Here is a 25,646-nt window from a genome sequence, read left to right as displayed (position 1 = left end):
GCAATTCGGTGACAGGTAACCAAAATTACCAAAGCATATGCCTTTTCACTCACCAATTCAACTTCTAGGAATTTAGCTCACATTTTCTCACATATGAAATAAATGGCACATGTAGGTTAGTCATTGCAGCATTGTTTATAATAACAAAATATTGGAATCCTGCATTCTGAAAGGTATCTGGTACCAAAGTTTCAGGTAAATTACGGAATATCCAAATGATGAAATACAACGTAACCACTCAATCCTTACTACAGACAGCATGCTAAGTGAAAACAAGTAAGATGCAGAATGTATAAAATGTTATGTATAAAATGCTACCATTTCCATTTGCAGCCGGGTGTGGTGGCACAAGCCTGTAGTCCCAGCTACTTGAGAGACTGAGGTGGGAGGATGGCTTGAGCCTGGGAGGTCGAAGCTGCAATGAACTATGATCACACCACTGTACTCCAGCCTGAGTGACACAGCAAGGCTCTGCCACAAAAATGAAAGAAATAAAATAAACTAAAATAAAATGCTACTATTTGTATACATAACAGGAGTAGGTATATATCACTTACGTGTGTATAAAAGATCACTGGAAAGATATACAAGAAATATTGGTGGTCTCTGGTGGGGACATAGGAGTAGAAGGAAAAGTTATCATTGTATGTTGTTTTGATCTTTCAAATGTTTAACCATGTAGGTGTTTTATCTATTCAAAAAATAGATAGTGCTCTTTAAATTTAAAAAAAATTTAGGTCCAAAGCAGTGGCTCATGCCTGTAATCCTAGCACTTTGGGAGGCCGAGGCTGGAGAATCGTCTGAGCCCAGGAGTTCAAGACCAATCTGGTCAGAACCAATTGGTAACAGATGGCAAAAAAAAAAAAAAAAAAAAAAAAAAACTTGAAAGAAGACTAACCCGGGCAACATAGTGAGATTCCATCATTACAAAAAAATTAAAAATTAGCTGGACATGATGATGTGTGCCCGTGGTCCCAGCTACTCAGGAGGCTGAAACAGGAGGAATGCTTGAGCCCAGGAATTCGAGGCTGCCGTGAGCAATGATAGCGCCACTGCACTCCAGCCCGTGACCACTGAGGTAGGAGGAAAACCTGGGGAGTTCAGTACTCAGAAGCCAAGGAAAGAAAGTGCATCGAGGTGGAGATAAAGACTGAGGATCCATCCTTCCATGGAGCAGTGTCAGAGTCATTGGTGACCCAGAAAAGCACAGTATGGTGGAATGACAGTGGGAAAAGCCAGAGCAGAGCTGGAGAGAGACTGGGAGAATAGGAACTGGAGACAGGGTACAATCAATTATTTTAAGGAATTTGCTGCAAACAGAAACAAATAAATAGGGAAAGCTGTTGGAGGAATTGTGGTCAAGAGAAGTCTATTTAAATTTGGAGGAATTACAACGTGTTTACATACTGATGGGAACTACACAATAGGGAGGGAAATGGTGATGGTGGGTGGGGGTGGGTAGAGATGGAATCGAGTTGGAAGCATGGATAAGTCACCAATGGGTAAGTTAACACACAGGCCAGCTGAGTGTAAGGGAACAGATGCCAGTATTCCAGTAGATGTAGTGGTGGTAAAAGCTTTCTTCTAGGCTTCATGTGTCTTGGTGAGGTAGAAAATAAGGTCATCAGCTGAGAATGAGGACGGAGAATTTCAGGGGTGTGAGAAGAGAGAAGAAATGAAATAGTCCTCTGGGACAGTGGGATTGAGAATGGATTAGGGAATTTTGATTGCCTGGGAGCATGAAGGGTTCATTTGAGACTCATGGCCAACAATTAAAAGGGAGACAGTTGTTCTTTTGTGAGACACTCTCACCTTTTTTGAGACAGTTGTGAGAGCTTGTGTGTTTTCCCCCAGCCACTAGCAGCCATACCAGTTCAGGCATAGAGGAGGCAGGGTTTTATTATGTCAAGTGAGCATATTGAAACCAAAGAAGAGCCAGATGTGGTGGCGCATCCCTACAATCCCAGCACTTTGGGAGGCCAAGTAGAGAGGATTGCTTGAGGCCAAGAGTTCAAGACCAGCCTGGGCAACATAGCAAGACCCTGTCTCTACAAACAAATTAAAAAGTAGCCAGGTGTGGTGGTGCATGCCTGCAGTCTCGGGGTCTCGGGAGGCTGAGGTGTGAGGACCCCTTGAGTCCAGGAGTTTGGGGTGGCAGTGAGCTGTCATTATACCACTGTACTCCAGCCTGGACAACAGAGTGAGAAAAGAAAGAAAGAAAGAAAGAAAGAAAGAAAGAAAGAAAGAAAGAAAGAAAGAAAGAAAGAAAGAAAGAAAGAAAGAAAGAAAGAAAGAAAGAAAGAAGGAAAGAAGGAAAGAAGGAAAGAAGGAAAGAAGGAAAGAAGGAAAGAAAGAAAGAAAGAAAGAAAGAAAGAAAGAAAGAAAGAAGGAAGGAAGGAAGGAAGGAAGGAAGGAAGGAAGGAAGGAAGGAAGGAAGGAGAGAGAGAGGGAGGGAGGGAGGGAGGGAGGGAAGGAAGGAAGGAAGGAAGGAAGGAAGGAAGGAAGGAGAAAGAAAGAAAGAAAGAAAGAAAGAAAGAAAGAAAGAAAGAAAGAAAGAAAGAAAGAAAGAAAGAAAGGAAGGAAGGAAGGAAGGAGAAAGGAAGGAAGGAAAGAAAGAAAAAGGAAAGAAGGAAAGAAAAAAGAAAAGAAAGGGAAGAAAGAAAGAAAGAGAAAGAAATAAAGAAAGAAAGAGAGAGAAAGAAAGAAAAAGAAAGAAAGAAAGAAGAAGAAAAGAGAGAGAGAGGGAGGGAGGGAAGAAGGAAGGGAGGAAGGGGAAGGGAAGAGAGGGAAGGAAAATTGTTGTAACAGACATGCAGGAAAAAAGTCATATTTTCAGAGGATAGATGATGGCAGTGAGGACAGCACAGGACACCAAAAGGAGGGCAAGCCACCAAGGACCGGGTAAAGAGACCTGAAAGGCTTCGGGCCACTTAAGGCAAACTCAGACAACTTCATAAATTGCTGGAAAAAAATTCTACATAAATTGTACCACAATTATGTGACAGAGCAGGTAAATGTCTCACGTGACTGTGTAAAGAGACCACCAAACAGGCTTTGTGGGAGCAACAAGGCTGTTTATTTCACCTGGGTGCAGGCGGGCTGAGTCCAAAAAGAGAGTCAGCAAAGAGTGGTGGGATTATCATTAGTTCTTATAGGTTTTGGGATAGGCGATGGAATTAGGAGCAATGTTTTGTGGGCAGGGGGTGGATCTCGCAAAGTACATTCTCAAGGGTGGGGAGAATTACAAAGAAACTTCTTACGGGTGGGGAGAGATTACAAAGTACATCGATCAGTTAGAGCGGGGCAGAAACAAATCACAGTGGTGGAATGTCATCAGTTAAGCCTCTTTTCACTTCTCCTGTGGATATTTAGTTGCTTCAGGCCATCTGGATGTACACGTGCAGGTCACAGGGGATATGATGGCTTAGCCTGGGCTCAGAGACCTGACAGTAAAGTTCATCTAGGTCCAACCTAGGTGGTCAATGTTTTCCAAAATCTCTCCTCAGGGAGTCTCTGTCAAGCCTTTTGGGTTCAGCCCTGCCCCACGCAACCGGCCTCTGCTTGTCCCTGTGAGCAGATCAAATTCTCCCTTGGGGTCTTCTTCAGTTCTGCTCAGGTTTCACAGCACTCACCTGCAGTGGCCCCAGGCTTCTCTGCTGTCCTGACTTCTCCCCCAACTAGTGCTCAGGTGCTTTTTTTGCTTTCATCCCTGCTTCCGTGCATTTTTATTCCGTGAATTTTTATTTCTGTCATTTTTGTTTGTTTGTTTTTGAGATGGAGTCTAGCTCTGTCACCCAGGCTGGAGTGCAGTGGCCTGATCTAGGCTCACTGCAACCTCCGCCTCCCAGGTTCAAACGATAATCCTGCCTCAGCTTGCTGAATAGCTGAAACTACAGGTGCCGCCATGACGCCTGGCTAATTTTGTACTTTTAGTAGAGACGGGGTTTCACCGTGTTAGCCAGGATGGTCTCGATCTCCTGACCTCGTGATCTGCCCGCCTCGGCCTCCCAAAGTGCTGGGATTACAGGTGTGAGCCACCACGCCTGGCTCTATTTCTGTGAATAAAAGAGAATTCTAGCCATCCTCTTTTATTTTTTCTGTTAAAAACCTTAAGTTCTTCTTGCTTTCTGTCTAAGAGAGATCAAGAAACATTTTCATTTTATCCATGAATAGGCAGATACCCAGAAAAACCTGAGCATATTATACCAAAAATATTTCACACTCAGTCCTTAAGCAATGAAGACAAAAGAAATAATTTGTTTCCACATTAAACCTAAAGGGAGATAGATACACAATGCAAACAGCCCATTTGGAGATGAGGCAGAATGCAATGGTTACAATCAGAATGAGCTCCTTCCTGGCAGCTGCAGGTCTTTTGCGTCCTTTGTAGTGCCTTGTAGAGGAAGAGAGATTTTTTAAAAACAGATGCTCCCAAGGGCCGGGCGCGGTGGCTCAAGCCTGTAATCCCAGCACTTTGGGAGGCCGAGATGGGTGGATCACGAGGTCAGGAGATCGAGACCATCCTGGCTAACACGTTGAAACCCCGTCTCTACTAAAAAAAATACCAAAAAAACTAGCCGGCGACGTGGCGGGCTCCTGCAGTCCCAGCTACTCCGAAGGCTGAGGCAGGAGAATGGCGTAAGCCCGGGAGGCGGAGCTTGCAGTGAGCTGAAATCCGGCCACTGCACTCCAGCCTGGGCGACAGAGCCAGACTCCGTCTCAAAAAAAAAAAAAACAAACAGATGCTTCCATTCAGAGACTTTCCCTGTAGGTTTGCTTTGGGGGGTTCCCCCATTGTGGTTCTTGTTACCACAACTTCATGTCCCTCAATATGTCCAGTCTCTGGTTCAAGGATGGACATACCCAAAATCAATTTCCTCTTAGGACAACTGAGAGAAGCTGGATCTTTCCAATGTGTCTTTTTACGATCGTAAGAGAAAATTAAAAAGAAAAGGGTGGACTACAAAAATTTGGAAAGAAGGGAATCTTTGTAGTGATGGAATTGTTTCATATCTTGACTGCAGAGGTGCTTACATGACTCTCCAATGTAGTAAAATAACACACAACTACCCGTGCACATTGTACCAGCATAAGTTTCCTGGTTTAGATATTGTACTGTAGTTACCTAAGACGTAGCCATTAGGAGAAACAGCACCTCTCTGTACTAACTTTGCAACTTCTTGTGAATATGTCAAAAGAAAAGGAGTTTTGTTAAATCATTATTTTAATAACCATGGCAGAGTTTGTGGATTTGATCAAGATTAAATAAAGTTGTGTCGTGTGTGTGTGTGTGTGTGTCTGTCTGTCTGTCTGAGATGGAATCTCACTCTGTTGCCCAGGCTGGAGTGCAGTGGTGCCATCTTGGCTCACTGCAATCCCAGGTTCAAGCGATTTTCCTGCCTCAGCCTCCCGAGTAACTGGGATTACAGGCACATGTTGCCACACCTGGCTAATTTTTGTATTTTTAGTAGACAGGGTTTCACCATGTGTGTTAGGCTGGTCTTGAACTCCTGACCTCAGGTGATCCACCCATCTTGGTCTCCCAAAGTGCTGAGATTACAGGCGTGAGTCACCACACCCAGCTTCATATTTTCAATTTTTAAAATAATAACCAATATGCAGGAAAAAAGTTACATTTCCACAGTGTATGTTTCTGATTCTAGCAGTCACCGTAAAGGAAATTTTAGAGTCCCAGGATCCCTTCTAGCCCTTTCTGGGCTGGTCCAGTTTCAAGTAAGTTCCTTTGCTTCAAGTCCTCTTGACCACTGGACATTGTCTTTCCTCCCTGGCATGAGCTGCTGACCCACCAGTCCATTTTCTTCTGACCAAAGAAAAATGACAATTCACCTTCTTTAAAAAGCTAACTATTTTCTCTGGGAGCGGTGGCTCACACCTATAATCCCAGCACTTTGGGAGGCCAAGGCAGGCGGATCATCTGAGGTCAGGAGTTCGAGATCAGCCTGGCCAACACGGTGAAACCCCGTCTCTACTAAAAATACAAAATTAGCTGGGCGTGGTGGCACATGCCTGTAATCCCAGCTACTTGGGAGGCTGAGGCAGGAGAATCGCTTGAACCTGAGAGGCGGAGGATGCGGTGAGCCGAGATCACACCATTGCACTCCAGCCTGGGCAACAAGAGTAAATCTCTGTTGCACCACCAAAAAAAAAAAAAAAAAAAAAAAAACACTGTTTTCCTGAGTTTCAGAAGAAGCAGACATACGTTCCCAACTAACTTGTAAGGTACTATGATGGATACCCTTTAAACACAATGAATGACTTTGTAGCCCCTCTAGGACCTGGTGACGAGCTCTTCCCAGCTCTGAAGTCTCTGATGATGATTCATTTAGATCATCTCCCTGAGCCTCTGATGATGATTCATTTAACTCTTCTCCCTGCCACTCACCAAGAGAAATGACCTTGCAGCACAGTCAATGATGCAAAACCCATACCCGTCACGCTGTACAAGGCGGCAGCAAAGAGGGAAATTCTTTACCAATACCTCAGCCCATCGGCAAGGGCAGAACCCAAATAGACTGGTGATTCTCTGAGAGGGAGGAACTTCCTTTTCTGTTACTTGTCAGATTCCAGGTTAATGTTTTGCTGTTACCCCAAGTATAAAAAAATAAGAAAAATATCTCTATCACAGATCATGTTTCTAAATCTTAATATTTCTCCAATGCCTTTTTATCTCTAGAAGAATCCTCCTCTCACCGAAACACTCTCGCCCAGGCCACACTGTCAATTCCATTGCCCCTGCAATGACAGGAAGTGTGAGGAGGCGGCTACGATGCATACAGTTCAGGGGTGACACAGTGACTTTATGCTGCTTGGTTGACGATATAATCCTCCCAGAGGCTTCCTGTTGTAATTCCCTTCAATTCTTCAGGCCCTTCAATTAGAGTTCCTCTGGTTACCACATCGTGTTTACCCTCTGGTCTAAGGTCAGCTTTTGAATTTAGCCCTCTTGGTCTATGGAATATCAAAGTCCATTCTTGATGGGCCCAAACAAACCGTTTTTTGGCTTCTGGTAAAAACTGCCCTCCTGAAAGCCACGTGTCACATCGAACAGGTCAGAGTCCCCCCCTCAGCTCTTCTCAGACCTCTGCTTTCCTAAGACACCCTGTTAGGGCAACTGCCATCCTGAGAGAGTTCTCCTGTCCTCAGTTTGTAAAATGCTAAGTCTCTATTCTGTAGTCATTTCTCATCAGTAATCATTCTTTGGGAGGAGGAATATTTTCTTTTCCTTCCCCTAGAAAATAGAAGGGAGAGGCCGGGCGCGGTGGCTCAAGCCTGTAATCCCAGCACTTTGGGAGGCCGAGACGGGTGGATCACAAGGTCAGGAGATCGAGACCATCCTGGCTAACATGGTGAAACCCCATCTCTACTAAAAAATACAAAAAACTAGCTGGGCGAGGTGACGGGCGCCTGTAGTCCCAGCTACTCGGGAGGCTGAGGCAGGAGAATGGCATGAACCCGGGAGGCGGAGCTTGCAGTGAGCTGAGATCCGGCCACTGCACTTCAGCCTGGGCGACAGAGCAAGACTCCGTCTCAAAAAAAAAAAAAGAAAGAAAATAGAAGGGAGAGTTTAGGAGTCCATCCTCACCGAGATTTTCTGCTATGTCATCTTGGTACAGAGTTCAATCTAATGAAAACATTGTCACAAATTGATCAAAACCACCAGGAAAGCAGACAAGAGCATGCTCAATTTCTATAGTTTTTCTTTTTTGTTGTCATAATATTGCATGATACAAGTGAGTATTAAAGGAAAATTAACTTTCAGTTGACATATTGAAAAACATTATACTTAAAGAAGATCTTAAACAGCCAACTCAAACTATTGTACATGGACTTCTGAATAAGTTGGGAGTTTTCTGTTTTGTTTTGTTCGAGACAGTGTCTTATTCTGGTTGCCCAGGCTGGAGTACAGTGGCATGATCACAGCTCACTGCAGCCTTGACCTGGGCTCAAGCGATCTTCCCACCTCAGCCTCCTGAGCAGCTGGGACTAAGGCATGCACCACCATGCCTAGCTAATTTTTACTTTTTATTTTTGTAGAGACAAGGTCTCCCTGTGTTGCTCACCCTGGTCTTGAACTCCTGGGCTCAAGTGATCCTCCCACCCCAGCCTCCCAAAGTGTTGGGATCACAGGTGTGAGCCATGCACCCGATGGGATTTAATGAGTTTCTTTTTTTTTTTTTTTCAGGTAAATATTAATGAGTTTCAAAAGCAGAATATGATGCCTAACACTGGCGATCTTCGTACTAATCCACAATATTCAGTAAATCTCAGTTGGAAGAGAGAAGAAAACCTGAATTCTCTGTTTTCATGACAATTAAATTAAATATAAATTACTAGATGCCCAATTTCAGTGACATAACACCCTTCTCATCCCACTCCCCTTCTATAATTCTGAAGATTTGGTGTGGAATGAGGTAAGTCAGCCAAAATTTGCTTATAAACATACTTTATTCTATATAGACAGTGGATACTGAGAATGATCAAGTAAATGGAATTTTGAACAGGTAAAGAAAGAAACAAAGAATTAAGGTATCCCTGTGGAATAGTGCAAGATAGGAGTGCCCCACCCATAGTGTTATCTACAATAGGTACTCAAGGGAAAGGACCCCAAGGAGTTAGACTAAAAATGTATGACCAGCACAATTCTATGATCAAACTCTACCTCTCTACTTCCAGCCAGGCATCTCAACAATCAAGTTCTATTTAAATCATTCACTCGTGTCTTCCTTTAGTCATGATGAAATAATGAGAATATCATAAGGAACAGAAGGCAATGCATTGGTCACACCCCTTGGAGAGGCTGGTGGGATGTATCCGGATTAATCCTTACTGGGGGTGCTATTTTCCTGCATAGTCTTCTTTATCCAGTCAACATAGTTCTGTACCCGTGTGTAGAGCCCATAGGTCCCACACTGGGGCCCCCAGGACACCAGGCCAGCTACATAGAATTTGGTCTTGTCATTGGGATCCTGTACAGCAAAGGCCCCACCACTGTCCCCTTTACAGCTATCCATGCCCTTCTCTCCTCCAGCACAGATCATGTTAGGAGTGAAAACATAGGCCCCTGCATCTGCTTTGGGGTTTTCCACTTTCACTTCTCTACACTTTCTTAAAGGAGCTACAGGTAACATTGCCGCTTTGAGGCGAAGAGCGCGATCTCTCTTCTCTGTTCGGCCCCAGCCTGCGATCAGTCCCAGGTCCCCATCCATGAGGTTGTAGTCAGAAGAGGTGCCTGGTAGGCAGATGGGGGCGACGGTGGGTCCCATTTTCACTGGGTCTTTCAGCTGCACCAGTGCAATGTCATTATCAAAATTTGTTCGTGCTTCTGGGACTTCCAGCAGCTTCCATCCCGGATGAATAAACACACGCTCAGAAGTCAGCATCTTGGATTTTGCCAGCCGTGAGGTCTGCACTGAGGTGGACCCAACATACATTGTTGGCTCCTGGTTTCCCTCCACAACATGAGCTGCCGTCAGCACCCAGTACTCATCAATGAGCGCTCCACCAGCCCATGGGTTGTCAAAGAAGACTTGCCAGGGGAAGTTTTTAATATCTGCATCGGATCCGCCAATTATCCTCTGTTTTCCTTCAAAAGGTTCTCTGGGGACTCCACAGACTAGGAAGGAATAAAAAGAACACGGGGAAGGAGCAAGAAATGATACTGGCTTCCTGCAAATCCTCCAACCACTCAAAGAATTTTACCTGCTAGGTTGCAGGGTTCTCTAGTACAAAATGGTCAATCCTATTTGGTCAACAAGCTCAATACCTGACCCACCCTGGTCTTACCTAAACACCCCGCTTTGCCGATGTCATAGCAGGCTCATGGCAGAGCTCAGTTAACCAGAGGCAGTGTGTGAATCACTGAGTCCAGATGCACTGGTGCCTCACGCTATCCACAGTGTGACTCACAGCCCCTCTGGAGGCAGGGGTCCCCCTTGCACCTCCCAACTCGGCATGTGAGGCCAGCGCCCAAACAAGAGCCAGTGCTGGAAACCCTTTTCTCACACAGATGGTGGAGGAGGGAAGCTTTCTGCCTTCTTCAGATGCCCAGATCAAACTTTAATCGCCTTCTTTACTGGAGTTCTAGTTGCACCTGAGTCCCTCCTAGTAAACCACAGGTCAGCCTAGGAAGTAGAGAGGGGATCCTTCTTTGGCCTCGACCTGTCACTCCCAGTGACTGGTGCCATTACCATTCAGTTATACTAATAACTGAATTCAAGTGAAGCTGCTTACCTAAATCCCTTGCTAGACAGCCTGGAGGGACTCCAAGTTGAGCACAACAGGCTTTGGACTTAGACAAACCTGGGCTCAAAGCCGGCCTTCACAACTTGCTAACTCTGCAAACTTGCACCCACCCATTGACTGGTCAAATAAGACTAATGACACCTAGCTCACGGGGCTGTTACAAGGACATGAATGAGATAATAAACACAACAAATAAACTTGGTCTTTCGTTCTCAGTAACAACCAGGATGGTCTTCATCCTACTGGATTTGCCCCAGCCTTCTGCTACCCAACTTTGATCTTCCTCGTTACTTGAATTCCTTGATATTTTGCTGCCATATAAACTTTTAATATAATAACTAGGTTATTTAACTAGTCTTGTTTCCGAATGTTGATTACTCACTCTCAGTTTTCAGGCCCTGTTTTTAGCAGTTCTGTATCTTCTTGTTGCAGCTACATTACCAGACACCAACTGTCGCTGGCTGACGCTTATATTTCCTTGCAGTCGGCCTGGCTTCAGTGTAGCTGAGGAGGTTCCCCACAGCCCCGACAGCCCACGGCACAGTGCTACTGCCACCTCACTGAGCTGGACTCTGGCAGGCCACTGTTCAGTCCTTTCCCAAGAGGGTTACAGCTGCTTTCAGAAGGTGACTCCCATTCACCCATGCCTATCATCTCTCCCCAAGCCTCGGCCCTCCTTACCTGGAACGCATTTCGGCAGCTCTGGGCTCAGCGCCTCATTCACCCAGCTCCCATTACTAGCACAGTGATACTGCCCTGGAATAGCACAGAGAACACAGGCCACACTCACTACCGCATCTTCCCTCCCTCTTCCATTCCCCCACAGCCCGCCCCATCCCTTCAGAGCCTCAGCTCCTCTGGGATTCAAGTAGTAAATCAGATTAAATCAGCCAGAAAAAAAATATCTTCCTCCAAACAATCCCTCAGGCCTCTAGCCCGCCAGGGGAGACAAAGGGAACATCTCCAAAGCAGAAGGAAAGAAGGCATTGAGAAACTGGGAAAATAAATACAAAGCAATGCAGAGAATGTATAGTGTCTCATCCAGCCCTTCATCTAGCACGACCAAAGCCTCTACATCAAGAAAGCCAGTCAGTGTAGCTTGCTGTCTTGAAGCGGGAGGCATTGCTCCTGTGGGTTTTACATGAAATAACTGGTCCAAAGGTGGGTAATCCCATGAAATGGATGTTGTAGGGGAATTCCTGCAGCAGCTGTGAAGCTGAGCTGGTGACCTCTATGATTCCCTGTGACTGGTGCTGCCCTGCGCGTGCCCTGCTCCATATGAAAACTGTATCTTTGGATGAAGCCAAGGGGATGAACACTGTCTGTCCTATCGCCTTCATTTGTCTCCAAACTCTCTCCGGCACAGACAGATTATGCTATTCACCCTCCAACACCTTCTCACTCTCTCTCTTCTCCAGTAGAAGAAACCTACCATTTCCTCCATTTTCCATGTAGTAATAGGGCTCCTCACAAGTGTAGCGGGTGACAGAACCAAACAAAGTACTCTCTGGGTCTTCAAATTTACCATTCTCAATGGATTCAGGAATGCCACAGTCCACAGCTACCAGACGAAGGAAGGAGAGCGATGGTCAGGACAGCCACTTCCTCCAAGGAGGAGTCATGGGGCCAGTTTCATCCTCACTGCTTTCCCACCCCATATCCACAGGCACACCTGGGATGAACCTCCCCACACCAGCCTCTCTGTGGCCATCCTCCCCAACTGGCAATTCTCAGGTCTCTGGCCCACTGAGATGCCAACTCAGATGGCCCCGTGAAAGCCGTAGTGAAGAGCCTGGTTCTCAGCGATTGGTAAAGGCCCAGTGGAAGCCACAAATGCACCCACATGGGACTATTAACTCGACCTATCCCATAGCCCCTTTCTTGGAAAGAAACTTGCCGATCTAGTTGGCCTGGGAACAGATTCGGGGCTGGACTAGAAAAGCCTCCATGACTGGCTTCCCTTCAAAAACCCAACCCACTCCCTCCATGCCTAAGAGGAAACCATGCATCTGAATTTGGATGTGCTGATCTTTCCATTCTCTCTGAGAGAAAAAGAAAGACTTCCACTTTGAAGAGACACGTACGTTGACATTTCAGTTTGGAATTACTCCACTTTCCATTGCTTTGACAAGTCGAATGGAAAGATGTTGCACCAACACGTCCCTGGAGAATAACAAACATCACCACTTATTTCTGAAGAGAAATATGGGAAACCAAAATCAAAACTGGAATTGATCTCTGGCCTTGGATCAATGAGGAGTCCTCACCACAAGAAGCTTGGGAACGTCTTAGCAGACTGACCCAAAGCACCCAGGAGATGAGGCTGACAGACAGCTCTGCCCCAACGTGTCAACTCCCCTTCCCCAAGAAGACTGAAGGCAGAGAGAGAATGCCAAGCTGGCCAGGGAGCTCCATGACTCACAAGGGAGAACTACAGATCTTAAGCTGTCGTGTTTATGGGAAAGGCGTTATACCTTGATCACACACTTACGTTGGTAAACAACTGGACAATTTCAGTCTGCTCATCCTGAACTGGGGTCAGGGATTGGGGAGAAGCCAAGATGGTACTTTACCTCCACAACTTCAAACCCATCCAGACAGGTTATCCGCACCACATCTTTAAACACATATTTTGCCTTTGCAGGCTCCCAAACAGAAGTGGGAGTTTCTTCTTTAGGACAGGGCATTGCTTGAAAGAACAGAAGTTGGGGCAAGAAAAAAACGTTACTAAATAGTTGAAGACTCTCATTCTATTTACATCATTCTCACACTTTCTAAAATCATCCAGTTGTCCTCATTCCTGATGCTTAACATTCCAATACAGCAGATGTCTAAAATCATATGGCATTACCAACTAACCACCCCCAAGCTGTCTGCACTCTCAGGTCTAGTTAAAGGATTACTAGAGGTTGAGGCATTCCTAGCAACCATTGACTGGTTTAGATTTTCCTGAGGAAGTGAAGAATCTCAGGATACTATCAGAACAACAATCTATCTGTTTTTTAAATTATTGTTGCTTTGTTTTTGTTTTGTTTTAGAGACAAGGTTTTGCTCTGTTGCCCAGAGTGGACTCAGACTCCTACTTCCTGGGATCAAGGGATCCTCCTACCTCAGCCTCCCCTAGTAGCTGAGATCACAGGTACTTCCATTGTGCCTGGATCATCTACCTGCTTTGATCCCACATTGTTTGGGGACTTTGGTATCACCAACCAAAGAGGGTCTTCTAGGTTACTCACGATCTCCATGGTAGCGAAGTTTCCAGCCCTTGTTTTGCCCTGTTAGATCCGTTTGGAAGATGATATCAAGAGCATTACTCTTGGTTTCAATATTTAGTGGCCCAGGGAATCCACGACCGCAGTAAGGACCAAATTGCTGATCTCCTGCAACAAACTGAACGAAATGATGAAATCAGAAGAGGGAAAGAACTAAAGGAAAGAGGTAAAATTGGAAGATGGGAGATAAAAATAAGAGAGGCATTGAATGTCACATAAAATAAGAAGAAGGAAAATAAGGGTCAGGAGAAAAGATAATTTTATCTTTAGGCTGAGTGCAGTGGCTCACACCTATAATCCCAGCACTTTGTGAGGCCGAGGTGGGAGCATTGCTTGAGGTCGGGAGTTTCAGGCCAACCTGAGCAACATAGCAAAACCCCATCTCTGTAAATAAATAAATAAATAAATAACAATAAAAATATTAGCTGGGTATGGTGGCTCATGCCTGTGGGCCTAGCTACTCAGGAGGCTGAGGTGGGAGGCTTGCTTGAGTCCAAGAGGTCAAGGCTACAGTGAGCCGTGCTTGCACCACTGCACTCCAGCTTGAGCAATAGAGCAAGACCCTGTCTCAAAAAAAATTTTTCTTTGTCTTCAGGGAGAGATCTCTTTGTGTAAGTTGAGGGTGGGGGTATTAATCAACCGTCACGCACAACTAAACTGTCAAGGCAGTTTCCCTCTGAGTCAGCTGGTTCCACATCAAAATCTTCTCTCCGCACAGTCACCACCACTTGGAACCCTTTCTCCAGCCGGATCTGGTATTCACACCTTGAGTTCTCTGGATATGGTTTGGGATAATTGGGACTTGCAATCTCCCCAATCAGTGCAGTGAATACATCCCCACTGCAATTAACTAAGAGAGAAAAAGTGAAAGGGAGAATCAAATACGGCGTCAAGCAAAGGAATTCCTGCACTATTCTATGATTCCTTCTCTCAGAAACTGACAGTTCTCCATTCAAACTAACCTGAGATCCCCGCCCTAACTGGAGGGATGCAGCAATTACACATGCAGTAGATATCAGCAGGAACACCCAAGTCCTATTAGGTTTCCATCACTTTGCTTAGGATGGAGCCTTTCCTGGTTATGAACAGCCCCCAGTAGACTCTTTACAGACATCTATCTCTTTTCTCCAATTAACTAACTTTACCCTGTAGTCTTATCTTCCTCCCTTCTTGTGGCTTCATCTCAGCTTATGAGTAACTAAGAATAGATGCCAATACTGAGTGATATAATGGACTCTGTGGACTCAGTGTGGGGGAGGTTGAAACGGGGGCGAGAAAACTGCACATTGGGTGTAGTGTACACTGCTCGGGTAACAGGTACAATAAAATCTCAGAATTGACCACTAAAGAACTCATCCATGTAACCAAGAATCACCAGTACCCCCAAAACTACTGAAATTCTTAAAAATAATAAATAAATAAATAAATAAATAAACAAACAAACAAATAAGTAAATTTTAAAATAAAAAAGGAATAAATGCCAAATGAAGGCTGGGCCTAACAGAAGTTGGAAGGGTGGACAAAGCCCTTTCTAGGGCCTCAGCCATTCCAAATCCCAGGGAACATGCAACCCTCTTAACACCAAGCTCACCTCCACAATTCTTCATGTCATCATGGAGGAAATATTCCGGGGGGCAGGAGCAGAAGTAACCACCAATGAAATTGTTGCAGAAGTGGCTACAAGGGGCATCTACAAAATCTGTGCATTCATTTATGTCTACAAAGAGTAGAGAGAGGCTGAGGTCAAGAACAAACACCAAGAAGGCAGAATGAGGTTAAACCTAAAACCATAAGGGTAAGAAAAAGTAGGAAAGGCCTGTTGCTTAAAGATCCCTCAAGGGATCGCATGTCAGGCCGGTATTATTCTATATTACTCCCCTGACATATGGTTCCAGAGTTGAACCCTACCACTACACAGCTATAAGGGAGCTCGTGTGTGCGTGTGTGTGTGTGTGTGTGTGTGTGTGTGTGTGTGTGTGTGTGTGTATGTGACATAGCCTCACTCTCTCACCCAGGCTGGAGTGCAGTGGTGCGATCTCGGCTCACTGCAACCTCCACCTCCCAGGTTCAAGCAAGTCTCATGCCTCCACCTCCTGAGGAGCTGGGAACACAAGCACGCACCACAAACCTGGTTAATATTTTGTATTTTTAATAGATACAGGATTTCACCATGTTGGCGAGGCTGGTCTTTAACTCTTGGCCTCCAGTAATCCACCCGCCTCAGCCTCCCAAAGTGCTGGGATTACAGGCATGAGCCACCACGCCTGGCCTAGGGAGCTCTTAATGTCAGAGGTCCTTGACTTTTCTCATGTACAGAGCGTTTCAGCTCCAGGGATGACGCTCTGCAAGGTAAACATCATGATGATGCCTTCTGCAGGGAGGAATCAGTACATTCATTGCTTTATATGATGTTGGTCCTTCTATCAAATCTAAACAATAGTTTGGCTTTATGAGATGTCCTAGCTTCATTTTAACCTGGAGAGAGATACAGAAGTACCCAGAATTTGAAGGTTTGAATGCCATATATTGAATGGGTTTAAATACTACACATTCCTCGTGTGATTCTTGGCAAGTTATTAACTTTCCTAGTCCTTATTTTCTTCATCTTTATATGGAGCGAATAATACCTACCTTGAAGGGTGAAAGTGATGATTGTGTTAAAATAGGAAAAATCCCCGGCACATACCCAGTTTACAGTGGCTCTCAATAAATTACTGTGTATTATGTAATATGTGTTATTACCATTATCATCGTCACCACTAAGATGTGATCATGCATTTGAATTTCATAAAAGTGATTTATGGAGGGACCCAGGCCAAGTCAACACTTTTTGTATTAATTACAAACAGAATCCTCATTTAACGTGTTGCTCAGTGGATTTCTCACTTCTAATCTTTTAGCTGGGTCAATAAGGCACATGCAGAAGGGTGAGCCTTACCTGTGGCGACATAGTATGCAGCAAACCCCGTAAAACGCTCTTCATTGGAAAAGTCTGACTTAAAGATCACCTGGAGTTTGTTGTATGGGACTTGGAACTCTTCCACAATTGGAGAGTGGGGATTGTTACTGGTCCTCTGTCCACAGAGCCTCCCTTCTTCAGTGTCTCCTGACATTATCTAAGAGAAGAGTCAACAGCAACAATAAAAAAGCTAGGAAAGGGTAATATTTTGGTATGGAGGTAAGAGAAGGGACAGAGAGAGTAGAACATTTATGCCCCTAGGACTTGACTTCAGTTCACTGTGAGTACAGGTGGCTCTCCCTCCCACATCCTTATTCCACTACCTCAGCCCTGGTCTTCTCTCTCTATTCTTTTTGTGCTTATAACATACCTGCACTGAGTCATACGCACAGTTCTCTGACAGCTCTATGTCCAGATGGGTGAAGTAGAGGTGAATCCCATACCCTTCAGGAACTTCTATGTCCCAAGATTTCTCTACCTCACTGGGGTATGCCTGAGGATAGTTAGGGGACAGGATCTCCCCATACATGGTAGGCTCAGCATAAACCCATGCCAAAAGGCAAAACAGGATAATGCACCTGAAAAAAAAGAGGCATAGATTGGCGGGTGACCCAGGCACTAGTAGCCTAGGACAGAAAGCGCTATTTGTCAGAGGCAGAAGCGGGAAGAAGATAGAGGTAGTCAGTCGGTCGGCCATGGGGGAGAATCTTAGGTCGGAATAAAGAAAAGTCCCAGGTCAAACCAAAACCCAGGCTTCAGATAAGAGCCCCCCTTTTTTTTTTTTCTTTTCAGACAGGGTCTCACTCTGTCGCCCAGGCTGGAGTGCAGTGGTGCGATCTCAGCTCACTGCAGCCTTGACCTCCTGCGCTCAAGTGATTTTACTACCTCAGCCTTTTGAGTAGCTGGGACCACAGATGACACCCACCACACTGGGCTCATTTTTTTTTTTTTTTTTTTTTAAATAGAGACAGGGTCTCCTTATGTTGCCCAGGCTGGTCTCAAAGTCCTGGGCTCAAGCAATGCTCCTGCCTCAGTCTCCTAAAGTGCTGGGATTATAGGTGTGAGCCATCATGCCTGGCCCATGAGCACTTTTCTTGAGAAGATGAAGGGAATAGAGTCTGTGTAACCTCTGGAGACCCTTGATGACTTACCACATCTCTGGCGATTCGTCCGCCCTGGTGAGCTGCCTGTCTCTTGGTCCTGGCTTTCTGGACCTCGGCACTTTGGAGCCTAAGGGGTGGCAGGCCTGGCTGTATTTGTCTGACAAACACAGGCACCTTCTTTGGTGGTGTGGCGTCACCTGGGGCTCAGTGTCACCTTCAAAGGGATAACACACAGGTTAAACAGAGCCATATCACCAACATCGCCACATGGCACCGGGCCCCTCACACCCTCCTTAGTTCAACTTCAACTAACTTTCTAGACTATAACTAAATTGTATCCTTTCTCCTTGCTTCTCTGGACTTTCTCCTAATTTTTCTCCAAAGGGATCGAGTACTTTCTCCCAGTTTTCTTCTTCCTCTGTTGTCCTCCACCAGCCCCACCCCGACGGTATCAGTCTCTCTCCTGCCCTCAAGAACAATGCTCCCATTTCCACTCGGGTTTTCAGCAGTCTTCGCGCATCATGACCATCCATCTAGGACAGCCCCTCTTCTTTAACCATGATCTCCTTATCTCCTCAAGCAGCCCTGTCTGCTGTTTATCATTGCGTGCATCTCCGTTGATGCTCCCAACGCCCACGGATGGACGCAGGAGCTTCTTTCACTAGGGGAAGTCAGGGGCCTTGGAACAAGCAGTCTGGGAAGGAAGTGCTGCCCCACTGAGACAGGGTTGCGTGAGGAAGGAGAAAAGGGACAGCCAAATGACAAGGAACATAAACACTTCCTACATTCGTTTTCCAGAGTTTCTTTGGGGTTTGTCCCTGCTGCCACCCCCACTCCCCTGCCAACTTACTGAAAATATAAGCTATCTCCCCACAGTTCCTAGTAAAGTCTTGCTAAAATTGCTTTAACCCTGAAAACAGTGGTAGGTAAGGGGGTGAAGTAGGGGTGGATGGGGTGAGCCTAAGAGAAATAGGTTGCCTATATTCTGCTTTTTTCTTTATGCTGCCTTTGTGAGCCCTCTATCACTGCCCCAAGCCCTCCTACGTGAAGTTCTCTGCCTTTCTTTCTTCCTGCATCAAAGCTCTGCTCGTCGTTTGTAAGGATTTTACCTTCAGAAGCTGGTAGGAGCAAGTGGGTCAGTCCCCTGTCTCCTGCCAGTGGGCATGCTGGGCAACCCCTCCGGCCCCCGGGGACAGCGGCACAGGGCCTTGACGCTCCCTCTGCAGGAACCTCCGGTCAGCCTCCCTGTCCAGGTTCTGTTCCTAAGAGTGTGCATGTCTGAAATTCCCTGATCTAAACAGAGGGGGCTGGGAGACCATGACATAGGGAAAGAGTAACTCAGCCATGATCTTGGAGCTCCCTCTGCTTTTGAAACAAGGATAGCATCCTCCTCCCAGGCCTGAGAGGCCTCTATCCAGGGCTCCAAGCGGGAAAGGAGGAATGGGGAATTTCACCGATTGCTTAATGCTATTTTTCAGCCAAAGGGCGTGTTTCTGAGTTTTCGGGGAAGTCAGGTGATTTGTGGGAAAAGGCGGGGATTGGTACCAGGGGAAAAAACCAAACCCAGAAAGCCCAGCCCTCCAAATGTGTGTGAATCATGAATTAAGGGAAAGCAGTTATCAGAAATGCAAGTCATCTCTGCTTTAAAGCAAATGTAATGGTTGATAATGACTTACACCAAGACCCAAGGTGGTATGGCGTGAGGCTTCCTCTTCATAACATCCCTCCACATCCCTTCCAAACATCAAAATTCTACCCTCCAACTGAACCCCTTTTCAGATCCAATCCAGAGTCCCTTATCTATAACCCTTGGAGCCAGCTGTGTTTTGAAATTTTATAGATTTTTTTAAGGCTATGTAGTCCATGGACCCAGTATTAGGTAATATCTCCCCCTCTCCCTCCCTTTATGGACCAGGATAACCCCCTATTAACAAACATTAAGATTTCTGCAGCTAAACAGATTGATCTGATGGCAAGTGGATAACTAAAGATGACAAATTCCATCAGTTCGGGTCAGGTTTTGCGGCCAAATTGAGTTTTAGTCCCAAACTTGGAAACAAACAAACAAAAAACAATAGCCAGGTGTTGTGACACACACCTGTAGTCCCAGCTACTCTGGAGGCTGAGGCACGAGGATCACTTGTGTCAGGGAGGTCGAGGCTGCAGAGGGCACCATTGTACTCCAGCCTGGGCAACAGAATGAGATCCCATTACAAAAAAAAAAAAAAAGAGAGAGAGAGAGACTTTGTTTTCAGAGTCCTTTGGATTTTTTTTTTTTTTTTTTTTTTTTTTTTTGAGATGGAATCTCACTCTGTCGCCCAGGCTGGAGTGCAGTGGCAGGATCTCGGCTCACTGCAAGCTCCGCCTCCCGGGTTCACGCCATTCTCCTGCCTCAGCCTCCCAAGTAGCTGGGACTACAGGCGCCCGCCACCTCGCCCAGCTAGTTTTTTTGTATTTTTTTAGTAGAGACGGGGTTTCACCGCTTTAGCCAGGATGGTCTCGATCTCCTGACCTCGTGATCCGCCCGCCTCGGCCTCCCAAAGTGCTGGGATTACAGGCGTGAGCCACTGCGCCCGGCGCCTTTGGATTTTAGAATTGCAGACAAGGGAATGAGGGGCAGTGCCACTCCACAGAGCCTTCCCTGATCTCAGCTCCCCTTTATGCCCCTTTAGTTGGCTCAGCACTGGGCCAGGAGCCAAAACACAGGCTCATGTCCTAGCTCTGCTCCTCACCAGAGGTAAGGCCTTAGGCTCATCACCTAACTTCCTGATTTCTTTTTTTTTTTTTTTTTAACCTGGCTCACTATTGACAGACCTAGTTTCTTCAACTATAAAACAAATCATATCAGTCCTGCCCACCCTACATGACTATCAGGTGGACCTAATGAAATAATTCGAGCAAACAAGCTTTGTACACTATGGTACCTAATAAATATACATGTTAAAAGGAAGAGAATCATGAGCCCATAAGGTCTCGGAAGGCAGGTGCTGGCTCTGATTCATCTTGGTATTGTCCACCATGTCTAGCAGCGTCATGCAGACCACAGATGTGCATGCAACCATCTGTGGCTCCCCTGGCTGCCCCGCATTCAAACCGCTTGGCCGTATTTGAGGAGCTCCCCATCATATCAGTCTGGGGAACAGAGCCGACCTCCCAAGAAAGAAGACGCAGGCACAAGAAGGTGTCACCCCCACCCCCAGCAGCTCTGGAGCAGGCTAATTTGTAATCGCCTGAAGAGTTCTTCCTGCCTGCTGCGTAGAGAAAACCAGTTCACTGAGACCGTGGTATTGCAGTAGAGAAAGAGTTTAACAACACAGAGCTAGCCAAGTGAAAGGATGGCAGTTTATTAATCAGATCAGTTTCCCCAAGAACTCACAGGCTAGGGTTCTTATGGATATTTTGGTGGGCAGTAGGAGCAGAAAATGGGTGCTACTGATTCATTGCAGATAAAATGATACGAGTGGAGAAAACAGACCTTGTGCACTAAGCTCACCTCTAGGTGGGGGCCACAGGACTAGTTGAGTCATGAATCATTTCAGAATGCAAAAGTCTGAAAAACATCTCAAAAGACTAATATTTGGTTTTACAATAGTGATGTTATCTATAGGAGCAATTGGGGAAGTCACAGATCTTGTGACCTCTGGCCGCATGACTCCTGAGCAGTAAGGGATTATAGAAAGGCAAGCTAGGGGTCAATGGCTGGTCCTCAGTTAGCTACACCCACATCTTAGCAAAATTCAAGCCCCTCCCATAATCCTAAATCTTGTGGCCTTTCATTTGTTTTACAAAGGCAGGTCCCTGAGCAAGGAGAGGGTTCGTTTTAGGGAGCGACTAGTATCACCTTTCCTTCAGAGTTAAACTGTAAACTAAATTTCTCCCATGGTTAGCTTGGCCTATGCCCAGGAATGATTGAGGACAGCCAGCCTGTGAGAGTAGAGGCAAGATGGAGTCACCCATGCTAGACTTCCCTTACGGTCATCATCTTTGCAAAGGCAGTTTCACATGCACACACGTTCCATTTGTCAGAGGCCCAGGCTTTGAATCCAGAGGCAGTAATGCCAGGAAGCAGGGACCCTGGAGCCTGTGGGGACAGTGGTGGCCACAGCAAGATCACAGAGAAGGTAGAGTTTTCAGCAGCACCCAGCATCCAGTCCCAGTGGGTAAGCATCACAAGCTGAAGCATCCAGGGCACGGCCAAAGAAGTGGCAGCAGAAGCAGCCAGGTCCTGACCGTTGTCCAGGCTGGAAAGCTTTCACACATAGCTCTGCAGCTCCCCTGGCATTTCCATGAGCAATCCAGGATCCCTTTAATAAATTCATCTTCTGCTAAACTCAGCCAGAGTTGGTTTCTGCTGCTTGCAACTAAAAATAATGGCTGATACAACATGCTCAGTGAGTACCTGAGGATTGGCTGATTGAATGAATGTGCCAAAGTGAATTCAAACCATTCACCACCTTTTGTTTTAGCCGTGTGACCTTGAAAAAGTTACTTTGCCTCTCTGAGTTCCAGCTTCATCAGGTGTAAAATGGGGATAATAGCACCTATTTCAGACATAGCTATCACTGTCAGGGCCCATTGTGGCCAAGATTAAACAAAATAACGTATGCTAAGCATTCAGCGTATACCTGGTACTCAGTAAGCTTTTAACAAATAACAAAACATATTAACTTCTCCAAACACCAAACATGGCAGCAGTAGCAGCAGCTGCCTCCCCATCAAGAGCATGCTTCAGTTAGTAGCAAGGAAAAGAGGACGCCTTATCAATGTGTCCAGGGTTCCTTCTCCTTTTCCTTGTAACTCAATGCTGCCTGATCTTGCAAGAAAAGTTAGACTCTTCCCTACCCTCACCTGTGTTTTATGTTCACTTCTGCTATTTTGCCACGAAATTGAAATATATTGCCAGGAGCAGTGGCTCACACCTGTAATCCCAGCAACTCAGAAGGCTGAGGCAGGAGGATTGCTTGAGGCTAGGAGTTCAAGACCAGCCTGGGCAACATAGGGAGACCCTATCTCTCCAAAAAGTGTTAAAATTAGCCAGCCTGTGGTCCCAGCTACTCAGGAGGCTGAGAGGCGGGAGGATTGCTTGAGCCCAGGAGTTCAAGGCTGCAGTGAGCTATGACCACAGCACTGTACTTCAGCCTGGGTGCCCCCTTTCCCACTCAAATTTCATCGGTCAGGCATGGTGGCTCATGCCAAAGTGCTATAATCCCAGCACTTTGGTAGACCAAAAAGAGAGGATCACTTGACATCTGGAGTTCGAGACCAGCTTGGGGAACATAGCGAGATTTCATCTCTACAGAAAGTCAAAAAATTAGTCAGGCATAGTGGCATGCACTTGTAGTCCCAGTTACTCAGGAGGCCAAGGGAGGAGGATCACCTGAGCCCAGGATTTTGAGGCTGCAATGAGCTATGATCACACCACTGAACTCCAGCCTGGGCAACAGAGTGAGATCCTGTCTCAGAAATAAATAAAATAAAATTTCATCCGGCCATGATATCTAAGCAGCTATCAGAGATCCGCGATGAGATTAAACAATGGTATTAAGAAGCTCCAACAATGAAATACCAACAATAAAGTTTTTGAACAACAAATAACCCTCCCAGTTTCAAATTTGAACAACAATTAACCCTCTCATTTATCAAACTCCAAAATTAAAGTTCAAATCCCGTTGCAAACTAAAACTATGACATTAAAGTCAAAAGTAATTGAAGCCCAAAGTTTCTATGTTAAAGCCACAAAACCATCAGTTCCAATTTGTGTTCTGTTTCATCTCAGCTAGTAGGTTTCCAATCCCTGGGCAGTTGTGGTCCCTTCAGAAGCTGCAGCCGGGGCTGGAACAGGTTAGTTCCTCCACAGCTTCAAAGACTGAGTTTGGAGGCAAGCCTTCCATGAGCCTCAGTTTTTAAAATTCCAAAAAGTAATGAGACACAAGAATATTGCAACACCAGCCCCACAACCACAAAATTTAGAAAACAAGCTATCCCCAGACCCCAAGACAATCATCCCAGGCAAAATTAAAATTATATTTCCAGAAACCAGCACTTAATGTCACCAAAATCCGAAGAAGAAATTCAATGGTATCTGAGGGCAACAGAAAAGATTAAGCTTAGTTTAAAACCTTACCTTGAGGCCAGTCAATTTATGCCAATTGTTCAGAATCCATGTCCTGTGGGCCAGGTGTGGTAGCTCATGCCTGTCATCCCAATGCTTTGGGAGGCCAGAGCAGGAGGGTTGCTTGAGTCCAGGAGTTTGAGACCAGCCTGGGCAACATGGTAAGATCTGGTCTCCACAAAAAAAAAAAAGAAAAAAAAAAAGTGCCAGGCAGGCTAGTGCATGCCTGTAGTCCCAGCTACTCAGGAGGCTGAGGTGGGAGGATCACTTGAGCCCTGGAGGTCAAGGCCACAATGAGCTGTGATCACACCACTGCACTCCAGCCTGGGCAATAGTGAGACCCTGTCTAAAAAAAAAAAAAAAAGTCTATGTCCTGTGAACTTAAACACCATTGGAAGAAATCATGTAGAAAAAGGTTAATTGGGCATTTTGTACTTGCCATATCGGGATCCTCATAGGTGGAAGTTTTAAATTCGCATCCCCTCCCAACACCATCTCCCAACCTTGTCCCCATGAGCCCCAAGCTGTGGGCTCCTCAGTGCCTTGTTAGTTGGTGAACTCTCCCTAGTTGGAACTCTAGCAGCCTCCATGATATTAAAAATAACAGACATTTCCATCGTATGCCTCTTTTATGACTTCTGCCACTCCGCTCTTTTGGACTCACTAAGACCTAAAAAGTCTTCTTCCTAAGGACGGCTTTCCCCACACCCTCATGTTCATTTCAGCTGAAAGCAGCATCCTCAGCAGATTTTCGAACTAAGGTTGTCACTGAAGCTTTGAAGCCTGAGCCCCAAGGTAAAGACCAACACCTCTACCAGATGCCCTAACACTAGTTTTTCTTCCTCCCCGTTTTTATTCTTTTTTTTTTTTTTTTTTAAAGACAGGGTCTCACTATATTGCACAGGCTGGTCTTGAACTCCTGGGCTCAAGTGATTCTCCCTCCTCAGCCTCCCAAAGTGCTAGGATTACGGGCGTGAGCCACCATGCCCAGCCTTTCTTTCCCCTTTTAATTTCAGTAACAAATTAGGGTGACCTTAAGGGTACAGGCAATACTAGCAAACCTATCTATAATAAGTATATCACCTCGAAACTCACTGATATGATTAGGCTTCGTGTCCCCATCCAAATCTCATCTTGAATTGTAATCCCCACGTGTGGAAGGTGGGAGGTGATTGGATCAGGGAGGCAGTTTCCCCCATGCTGTTCTCGTGATAGTGAGTGAGTTCTCATGAGATCTGATGGTTTTATAAAGCAGTTTTCCCTGCTCTTGTTCACTCCTCTCTCCCGTTGCCATGTGAAGAAGGTCCTTGCTTCCTCTTCCCCTTCTGCCATGATTGTAAGTCTCCTGAGCGCCCCCGCCCCCAAGCCCCTGCCGACTCCGAGCCATGTGGAACTGTGAGTCAATTTAACGTTTTTCTTTTATAAATTACCCAGTCTCAGGTAGTATCTTCATAGCAGTGTGAGAATGGACTAATATACCCACCCAGTAATTTGGGGGGAATTTTCCATTCTCAAGTCTGTGAACAAGCCACCCGAGTTCAAGGTCAGTCTTTCCACAATTTCTTCCTTGGTCCTGAACATAAAATGGAATTTGCCAATCTAGTATTCCCTACCTAAGCAGGGCACTCACAAATTAAAGCTAGAATCTTCCTAGTGCTCTAGAGCACAAACAGAACTCAGCTTCCTTGCAGAAGGCATTTCTACAAGGAAACATTATGGGTAAGGAAGAGAATACCACCCTACAACATACAGGGAATCTGGACTATTGTCAAGGGCTGTAGATATAAACAATGTTTGCCAAAGTATCAAAGCATTTAGTATCCAATAAAACGAAAAAGAAATAGTTGATTGATACAACTTTTTTAACCTACAAAAATTATACAAACGAAAACAAGGATCTATCAAAAGAAATAAAGTGAATGCAGGGGAAAATAAAA

At 45.6% G+C, this 25,646-nt stretch overlaps 1 protein-coding gene across 1 annotated transcript; it reads right to left on the bottom strand.

The window, feature by feature from the left end:
• Window positions 1–8,447: 8,447 nt before the first annotated feature.
• Window positions 8,448–18,861, bottom strand: C1S (complement C1s). The gene is made up of 12 exons (XM_005570001.4): window positions 18,707–18,861; window positions 17,646–17,811; window positions 16,865–17,072; window positions 16,474–16,651; window positions 15,127–15,252; window positions 14,186–14,385; window positions 13,500–13,653; window positions 12,837–12,952; window positions 12,348–12,426; window positions 11,696–11,824; window positions 10,945–11,019; window positions 8,448–9,634 (listed from the first exon to the last, which is right to left on the bottom strand). Exons 2-12 carry the CDS (start codon window positions 17,648–17,650, stop codon window positions 8,838–8,840), a joined length of 2,067 nt encoding a protein of 688 aa, XP_005570058.3. The 5' UTR covers window positions 17,651–17,811; window positions 18,707–18,861; the 3' UTR covers window positions 8,448–8,837.
• Window positions 18,862–25,646: the final 6,785 nt, after the last annotated feature.

Source organism: Macaca fascicularis, chromosome 11, assembly GCF_037993035.2.
Source record: "Macaca fascicularis isolate 582-1 chromosome 11, T2T-MFA8v1.1".
In the NCBI taxonomy this organism is placed as follows: domain Eukaryota; kingdom Metazoa; phylum Chordata; class Mammalia; order Primates; family Cercopithecidae; genus Macaca; species Macaca fascicularis.
The sequence above is the reverse complement of the archived record's forward strand: the minus strand, read 5'-3'. Positions and strand labels throughout refer to the sequence as shown.

Coding starts and splice junctions, on each gene's coding strand:
- C1S (XM_005570001.4), bottom strand. Junction 15,253..16,473: donor TGCATACTATGTCGCCACAG/GTAAGGCTCACC, acceptor TACTCTTTGTAG/ACATAAATGAATGCACAGAT. Junction 14,386..15,126: donor TGACATGAAGAATTGTGGAG/GTGAGCTTGGTG, acceptor TTTCTCTCTTAG/TTAATTGCAGTGGGGATGTA.